Raw genomic sequence first — 9,824 nt, 5'->3', positions numbered from 1 at the left:
GTCTTACAACGGAGACACTTCAGACGACTTCATCCCACGTGGCCAACAAAATCCCACAGCGGACGCGAGAACGTTTGCAGAGTCTTGGAGGTAACTATCGCAAAACATTGATAACACAAAAGTAAAAGACTGAGTAGTCAGCCGGGTTCGATCGCCGGTGGCCAGTTACATGGAGCTCAGTTGGAAGAGCACATGCCCAGAGATTTATGGGCCTCGGGTTCGAATCCCGGTGTGGTCTGCTGCATTTTCTTCTCTACCACAGTTAGTACCGTTGACTTAGTTAGAGTTGTTTTCTATTCCCAATGTTTATAAGGATATGCAAAATCATCTACTGACATGAAAATCATTAAGTAATGTTATCGGGAGATATTTCCGCTTACTACGGGAACATGAACTATTTAAGTTTGTCAAATTAGACGCATAATCCCGTGGGGTTTCGGGTTAGAATACGTCCTAAGCTCGTAAGAGGCAACTAAATGGGGAAGTCCTTCGGATGAGACCGCAAAAACCACAGGAGGTGTGGCACGTTAAAGACCCCTCCCTGCTCAAAGGCCATAAGCACCGAGCATAGGCCTAAATGTTGCAACCCTTCACCGGCAATGGTGACATATCCTTATGAGTGAAAAATTCTCGAGAGTGACGTTAAACGATATACCATCAATAGACCTATTCATGGCGATCAGGGTCGTATCGGTGATGGTTCTTTTTTTATAATGCCAATGTCTGTCGTGGGTACATATTGCGTAAAGACCGTCACAACCTATCTGAACATCCTTGGTTGGACGCGGTCCAGATACGACCATGTGTGAGCAGTTACAATGGATGGTCATTTTGGCTGGTACATCAACTCCACAATCTGACCACGTTGATTAGTTTTTATACAGACTCTGACGAGCGACACATATTTGACGTAATAAAAGTACCATTTTTTAATTTAAACCTATCAAGAAATCAATTAAATTGCACGCATTGATGGATGGATGTATATTGTTTAACGTCCCTCTCAAAAAATGTTCACTCATATGGAGAAGACCATTTTGCATGGTGATCGAGAAAAACACTACTCAAATGCGCACATTTACTATAATTAACTTTATCTAAATTTTATTGATTCACAGGGTAACTCCAGGCTCCTCGGACAGTCTCTTTGTAAACAACCCGACTCTCGGAAGCTATTCAGCACCGTAAGTAAAGATAAAATAAAACAAATCATTTAAATCATGTACTGTAAGATTATACAATTTTTATTTTACAGAGGGTTTGTGTTTAGTGCATTTTATTGAATTGATTTCGTTTTAGATCCTCCGTCTCCAGTGCTCCTACTACGTATTATTGTACTTGCTCCTCCTACCAATCTGCCAATCAAAATCCGGGTTACGCCCACTGCCACCTCGAATCTCCGACGGAACCTTGTTCTGAAACCCAGAGTCAGGTCGTGAATGTGTGTACACAGAGCAGGCGAAAGAGAAGTACAGCCGGATCTGATGACGTCATAGATACGCCTAGCTTCACTTACGATGCTGGTTATGATCAAGATTTACAGGTTCGTTTTCTAAAACATCTAAGCTGCTATCTAGTAAGTAGCGTACTCAATTGCAAACGGGGATGGGATTCGATTCTCGGCGCTGTGTCATACGTACGGCGTTTGACATACTAGTGAATAGTGACTGTTCTTTCTCCAGATGCTGGCAATATAGGTAAACGTCATGGGGCTTTTGAGCAAAGAACTCATAGGGGTCATGCTTATATTTAATGACTTATTTTGCGCATTAGGTAGCCACTTGGAGAAACGGATGGAATGAGAGTGCTGCGGTAGACTTCTGTAACAATGCGTTCACTAATGACCCAGCTGTCGTTGTTTGTGTGGAGAAAGTGAATACCAGCGTGTCAGAGTATACCAACAGCTGTATAAAGGATATAAAGGTACTCTTAACATCATTAACCACCCCTTAGAAGTGTGATTGTTGTTTTTGTTTTACATATTCACATGGATAGTATAGATATACCAAATCGTTTAAATTTCTGTTCATAATGAAGTGTACTATGTATCGTTTAATTAAAATTCTACATCCACCACGCATAACGATCTATTTGAAAGAATTGCTAATATTAACCATACGGAAGTCTAGATTGGCTACTTATGGACGTCATCTAAATATAACACAATGCAACATAATAGCGTGTTATATGGGCTCCACATGTGGTAGCCCTATAGGAATCACGTTGCCCACCTGTCCGTCAACGCTTGTGACGTAATAACGCAAACGGTTTTCACCGTTAGCATATCATACTTTGTACAGAAATAGTTTGCAAAGAGAGGAAGAGAGAAGGAGGTAATCTCTCTCTCTCTCTCTCTCTCTCTCTCTCTCTCTCGTTAGAAGAAAACTTGAAGTTTTCATCGTTACTATTTCAAATTTTATACAGAAGGAATTGACGAGAAGAGAAAGCATTTATTGATGATGGCTCCACATGGAATCACATTGTTCCGTTTGTCTGTCATATCGTTAAGAAACCATATGTAGTTCTATAACACAATGCTTTATATTTCTCTATAACACAATACTATATATTTCTCAATAACACAATACTACGTATCTCTATCACACAGCTTCAGGGAGACACGGAATTCCTGACTGCAACATTGGAAACGCTTAAAAAGAAATGCATCACAACTGCATCACGTGATGAGAGTTTCCAACAGACAAACAACACTGACAGTGGTGTTAGTATTCTCCAGACTCTCTCCAGTATGACGTGTGTGAACAACTGCTCCGGACACGGATCCTGTGCCAATGGTTAGTACTAGTAGGTTACATGATACACGGGGGACTGCGATAAGCTGATTTTTAAAAAGTATTGTGATGCAGAATAATAGCTCCATAATACACATAGTTCCTAGGCATAACTTTTAAGAACGTCAACCCTCGCTGATTTCAATAGCTCGACAATGATCACATGTATGGAAATCAGAAATGTAAAATTTGATTGTATTTCGAAATGATAGTTGACTACGGATAATCCGTTTACCTAATCAAGGTATAGGGCTCACGGTGGGTGTGACCGGTCGACAGGGAATGCTTACTCCTCCTAGGCACCTGATCCCACCTCTGGTGTATCCAGGGGTCTGTGTTTGCCCAACTCCATTTTGTATTCTTTATGAGAGTTACGAAATTGATCACTGTTCGTTATCTTCACCTTTCAGTTATGATACGAATACCATAACTTCTGAATACATGTACATTTAATGTGATAAATGTTGAACTGTGTATTTACAGATGATAATAATTGCAAAGATGCGAATATTATTTCCTAATGATCACATGTTTCGATATCGGATCTTGTGAGAACAGAATAAAACGACTCGATAAGACTGATTCCATTGTTGAGGGCTGCAGTGAGTTGTTTTGTTGTTTTCAGAAACATGCACCTGTGATGCCACGTATATAGGAGAAGACTGCTCCCATAATCTTCAAACCCCTCCAACCGATCTCGCTGTCCCCACCAATGGGCTTTGTGACACAACAGCACGTGCATGCCTGACCCAAAACATCCAGGGTGTTTTCCACAAAGAACCATATGCTCTAGCCATTCATTTCAAAGTAAGACAGGTTCCCTTTTACAGTGCACGCACTCTAGATAAATCAGATAGAACCACTCTTACATATACATACTTTGAAGTTTATACTTCACTAAATGCAACAACTAATACTAGAAAATAAACCACCATTTTTAATCAGTGTGACAATTTAATGATTTTCAGGCAACAGAAATCGGAAAAGAATATACAAATTACAGCGTCATGGTGAACGTGACGTATCGTCAAATGAATCTCGTCACTGTAACCATACCGACGGCACCTTCGTCGTCAAGGAGACGACGGTCAACAGATGGGACGATAAATGGATGGGATATCAGTTTTAGCTACGACAACAACACCTTCAGCAACTCAACGTCACTTGTCGTGTATAACAGCGGGACACAATCGTGCGACTACACAACCTTTACATGCACAACGGTAAGGAACACGAGGGGAAGATTTACAGACAGGAAAATGGGCAATAGTTTGATTTAGACCTGGAGCAAAAGAAACCTTTAATGTGTGTATACAATAGAACTCATTACTTTGTTACCCGGATGACAAGAGGTTTACAACCTATGATCTATTTCTCCATTCCATGATCCAGAGCTTGAATGTTTTGTTACAATATGGTATTTATTAAGACTAATCATATCTTTATACAGAAAAGGTAAAACCACAACAAATCAGGAGATATTCTAGTTCTCTTATCTAGTTCTCTTACCACGCTTATATATCTCACGTATTACTCTGTGAGTACTTCAGATATGTTGGCTTGGAAGAAGGAACAGATCAGCTTTACCTTATTCCACCTCTGGTATATCCAGGGGTCTGTGTTTGCCCAACTCTCTGTTTTGTATTCCTTTTGGGAATTATGAGGTTGATCACAGTTCGTTATACATGTATTCGCCTTTCATGTTACACAATGTATTTCATACATACATCCATTCTTTTCCAGTTTACTTCGTCTCCTGCAGTAGAATCAGGTAATATTTCTGTACACAATACAATAATAATGTTATAGTATTAGGAAGCACAGGTAATTTTTCTGTACACAATACAATAATAATGTTATAGTATTAGAAAGTACAGGTAATTTTTCTTTATACAATGCAATAAAGTTATAGTATTACAAAATACAGTGAATATTTCTGTACAAAATACAATGATAAAGTAATAGTATTAAATAATTAGAAAGTACGGGTAATTTTTTTGTACACAATACAATGATAAAGTTATAGTATTAGAAAGTACAGCGATTTGAAGGATGAGAAGAGTTTTAAAATGATTAAAATAGATAGAAAGAAGTCTGGGAGGGTGGGTGAGAGGACAGCCAGTAGGAGGGCAGGGAAGGGAAAAGGGGATGAAGGAGGGCTATAGTGTGTGTAGTGGGGGTGGGGTAGAAAGAGGGGGTTTGTGCTGGGAGTGTACATATGTAGTACAATACTGACCTTCGTTGCTATAGTAATAAACTGAAAATCTTCTTCCTATGTTTACAGAGAGCAGTTCCGCGGGAGCAATAGCAGGGGGTGTTGTGGGCACAGTGGTTGCCTTGGTTATCATAGCTGGTGTTGTTTACTACTTTAAATTCTACAAAAAGAAAGGAACATGGTATTACTTTTTTTCACATTGTCATATACATGTGGTTGTTTATCTTCCATTTAAAAAAAAAACACAACACAGCATATCAGAATATTTAAATGTCTAGTCGCACTTCTAGCACGGAATGCAAAGTTACAAAGACAAAGTTATGTTTCCAAAATTAACATTTGGTTAGCTATAAATATTTTGAAACATTTGAATATTTGACAGTTCAAATGTAATTCGTTTGTGCACATAAAGAAATGGTATTATGTATAGTGCGACGGACAGAAGATTTGTATAGCCCGTATACCATGATAATTATAACAGACAAGATATTTGATAGAATATTCTAATACCTACTCACAAATGAGAAAGATTAATTAAATCTTAATCAATTGCAGGAAACGGCCGTCATCATCAGGACGAGTGCACAACACTAGCTACAAACAGGAGCTGATCGACATGTCTATGGGAGATGAGCATCCCCCGCCCCGAGAACCGTCCTTCAATTTATGGGTGGCTAAATAATCAATCAATGTAGGAGAAGATCGATATTCAGGTGGAGATGTAACTGTGATAAATACATCTATAGATATATTCTCTAGAGGAATAATACTCTCCGTATTCTTTTTCTCGCCATTAGAACAAATTTAAACAATATTTTATTATGAATAACATAATAAGGATGAGGCAGCAGGTGACGCCTATATTAGCCTTCTCCTTAAAGAATACTTTAAGAATAATATGTTCTTTGAAGAAGTTTAGCATTCTGGGAACATATCTCTTGAAAACTTGAGCTATTTGGAGACGGGTTGTTCTGAACTCTAAAGAACGGTAAAGGTATTGGGGTCTTTAGCAAATACGCACATGTATTCACAAGAACAGATTACACTCAACGAAACGAACTACAAGAGAGTCAGGGAAAAATCAAATGTCATTAATTATTTATTATATATTCATGTATATAAAGCTAAGTACTACTGCAGATTCCTTATTTTACGCGAGTACTAAATTATGGCAAATCGCGTGAATATGAATTCGCGTGTGGTCTGTTAATCAAAAGTTCTTGCATGTGATTTAACAGAAAAAGCGAATAATTTTATTTAGCGAGTGATGTCTCTTGCGATATTGCGCGATAATAAATCCCTCATGTATATTTAGGAATTTACAGTATACATGTATTTAAATTATTTTTTTAAAATTTGACATTCGTTTTGACACGGTAATGACTATTACCTAGATAATTTTAAGAATTTATAATTACATTTCTATATTGAGCATTGTGGGTGTTTTCATATCTAACAATCTAGACATTTTATTTTTATTTTCCATCTCCATCTTTTACAAAATTTGTTAATTAACAGCACGTACAATCAGCTCCTATACTGTAACATCATTTAAGTTAGTGTAGTAATTTTTTACGAGGATTGAGAATAATATGCAGCGTGTTGGTGGCGTCTTGATTTCGTGGATGAAGAATTATCGTTCTTACATGTAAGTGTCCATCTCTTCTTTTTTTAAAAATAAATTTGCGGGTATGCCTGCATCAAGAAAATTATGTTAATCAGACTCACAAGAAAATTCCTTATTCCACTACATTTACCTGTAAGTTTACCTACTTCATATGTGAGAATGGAAGGATTTTGATTTTGTTTAGACGAATCGTGGTATTCGAAAAATGATTAGTGTGATTTTATTGATGAGTTTTACTGATATGCTGCGTGTAGTTAATAACCACGATATGAACTTCATATCAAATTATCCCGTCCTAAGTGTCCATCCAAATCATTCATGCCAATTATCCGTCCTAATTTCAAATGGCTGGTTTTTTTTAAAAGTCAGACATTGGTATTTTTCGTAAGAGTCTTCTTACATTTGTATAATTCAATCTTGAGACAATATAAATGAAATTGTTTTATTCTTTGAAGTTGTCCTATTTATTTTGTATTTCTTTATTTCGTTTTCACTATAGTTCAACTTTTATTTTTGAGTGTATATATATTATCAACATGGTGTCTCGCGTAATCTGATATTATTTGAAGCTTTGTATATTTCATTTTTCTCATGAAATGCCATTTCAACACCAGACCTCAAGATTAGATTTGAGTAAAAATTTGATTTCTTGTATTTAACGCAGGCCTCAAGTTTAGACTTCAGTAAAAAAAACAACCAATTGATTAGTTGTATCTAACAGATATTTAAAAGCTGCCAGTTTATAAAAAAAATTAAATGCAAACATATACTGACAAATTTGTTTGCCTCAGAAAATTATTTCAAAAGCTAGTTACAGATTTGAAATTTAGATTTAAGTCTATTCTCATTTTATGGTTTTGAGGCCTGGTTCATATCCGTCCAGTTAATGATTTTTTCCTTCTATTTCTGAAACACCAGTATTACAGATTTGTTTTATTGTTATATATTTCTATCCTGTCGTTTTATGACAAACATTGAAGATACTTTTGAAAGAGTTAATGAGAGGCAATAATTGTTTGTATGTTTTTTTGTGAAATACGTTTTTAGCTTGATAAAAGATGCTGTTAGACCACAAACCTGGAAGTGTTGTCAAACTGTCGAAATACTTGTTAAAATATTTTTTACAATATATTATTTTTTCCTTTCCGTGATATCCGTCCAACTGCTGATTTTTAAGAAGGAAAAAATGTCCATTATTTTAAATGTTTAATCATTTACATACCACTGCTCATTTTAATACTTAACGATTGATATGTACATGCATGTGTTAGATATGATTGTTAGGGGAAAATATTTTGATGATAAAGTTTTTTTAATGTCATGTGTGAAACAGTATTATTTTTAAAAACAAAAGGGTTTTAAAAAGTTTTTATATTAAAAAACTGTTTGGGATATGAAAATATTCACATTAATGATGTTTGGTATACTGAAGTAGTAGTGTCTATATAGTCCCTTATACATCCACAGCTGGCCTGTATGACTAAGATTTCCTATGTACATGCGCGTATTTACATATGTACTATAAATTTACTACACTGGGTAAAAAAATTAAAATGATAAAATAAAACAAAAACAAACAGAAAATAATAAAGTATCCATTTGTTATATGCTAAAGTTGATTGAAGCATGTCATTTTGATTTTATCATTCTTGTTTCTATTATCAAATCAAGATGTTTGTTGACAATCCTAACAGCTACTGTGCCTTATTTTACACACACACACACACACACACACACACACACACACAGAGAGAGAGAGAGAGAGAAACAAACACACACAGTTTGTATATCGTTATTTATATTGCGGTTTTCAATTTTATCTCTGTTTACCTGTTTTCTGTTAGTGTTCCATCAAATCAGACTCTGTATTTTTTATTAAATTCAATAAATACATGTACACACGTTTTCATCTTTTTTCTTGAATAATTACACCGATTTTGAAATGTTAGAGGCATGCACACGTTATGTGAGTTGGTAAACCTTTTACAAACTCCACGAGATTTGGTCCCAAATAAAGCGAGATTCCTGATCGAATGAGTAAGTAAAAGGTGATCACGTTTTCATGTATATTGCAGGATAACATCCTTGGTCTCGAAATGTTGTTTTGAAATATGAAATATAAAAGCCTCGGCTTTATATTTCAAACAACATTTCAAGTATGTTTTCCTGCAACATACACGAAAACAAGAACTTTATTTCTATTCTACTACGGCTCAGAAATATACAGCCGATCGTTTTCTCATATAGCTACGAATTAGGTCACTATGACGTCATGACAGTTTCCGAAACGTCAACGGATTATATAAATTGCTTTGAATACAGTTTAAGAAAAACTTGGTCTGTGTATCGCCATTTTACATGTGTATCGCTCTCAGAATGCAGCCGATTGGTTTACATTGAACGACAAATGTTTTTCAGTCATTTATGAATTTGTTTTACAACAAGTATATATATTGATTGATTTTAATGATTATAAAATTGAATTATCAGTCTACATTGACTTTATTGTTGCTTTAGCAAAACTCGAAGTGGAAGCGAGATGTTCAATTTTCTCCTAATCAGTTAATACGTATGAAGTTATATCGTAGAATAATGACCGTGGTATTCTTTTGATCTATCGAATAACCATGGTAGAATACAAAATAAGTACTTTCTTCATGAACAATAATTTCTATATATCTATCTGTTTGATATTCTTTATCATTTGAACTCTTCAGAATAAGAAAATCTTCGGCAAAAGCAATTTTTGTTTCCGAATACAATCTACAAAATACAATGCAAGAAATTAAACAAAATGTGTTCGAAAACTGGTTGAATGCTCGTCGATGACCACTTCGCGCATGATCAACGCCTTTTATAGTGAACCTAACTACATTTAAATATACTTCGGCGCATAAAATAGTCCAATTACAATACAACTAATAGAAATTAATTTCCATATTACACAGAACTGCTAGTTACAGTATCGGTCATGGATGAGGACATCCAAAGAGTTTTTTGTTTAACTGTTCCTATCAATGACTTATTTTCCTATGCAATGATTTTGATTAAAGAGATAATGGCACAGGGTGATTTTGACATTCCAGGAATGCACTGAATCCCAAAACGTTTAGGTAAAATACGTTGTTTTTCTTTTTTGTTTTGAATGTATGACCGTCGTGGACTAGTTCAAGGAGTCTGGTACCCTTCC

The 9,824-nt window shown here is 35.6% G+C and overlaps 1 protein-coding gene across 1 annotated transcript in view; it reads left to right on the top strand.

Annotated features, from left to right (window-relative positions):
* LOC125646451 (serine-rich adhesin for platelets-like) overlaps positions 1-8,538 on the top strand; it is a 34,660-nt gene extending 26,122 nt beyond the window's left edge. Inside the window, exons 10-19 of the mRNA XM_048872749.2 lie at positions 1-90; positions 1,119-1,184; positions 1,300-1,543; positions 1,774-1,923; positions 2,609-2,795; positions 3,418-3,599; positions 3,761-4,015; positions 4,536-4,563; positions 5,077-5,188; positions 5,563-8,538. The exon at positions 1-90 is cut by the window's left edge and continues 119 nt beyond it. Coding sequence (XP_048728706.2) covers positions 1-90; positions 1,119-1,184; positions 1,300-1,543; positions 1,774-1,923; positions 2,609-2,795; positions 3,418-3,599; positions 3,761-4,015; positions 4,536-4,563; positions 5,077-5,188; positions 5,563-5,689 — 1,441 coding nt within the window. The 3' untranslated portion in view covers positions 5,690-8,538. The remainder of the gene's footprint in view (positions 91-1,118; positions 1,185-1,299; positions 1,544-1,773; positions 1,924-2,608; positions 2,796-3,417; positions 3,600-3,760; positions 4,016-4,535; positions 4,564-5,076; positions 5,189-5,562) is intronic.
* Positions 8,539-9,824: the final 1,286 nt, after the last annotated feature.

Source organism: Ostrea edulis, chromosome 6 (assembly GCF_947568905.1).
Source record: "Ostrea edulis chromosome 6, xbOstEdul1.1, whole genome shotgun sequence".
NCBI classification, from domain to species: Eukaryota; Metazoa; Mollusca; class Bivalvia; order Ostreida; family Ostreidae; genus Ostrea; species Ostrea edulis.
The sequence above is the reverse complement of the archived record's forward strand: the minus strand, read 5'-3'. Positions and strand labels throughout refer to the sequence as shown.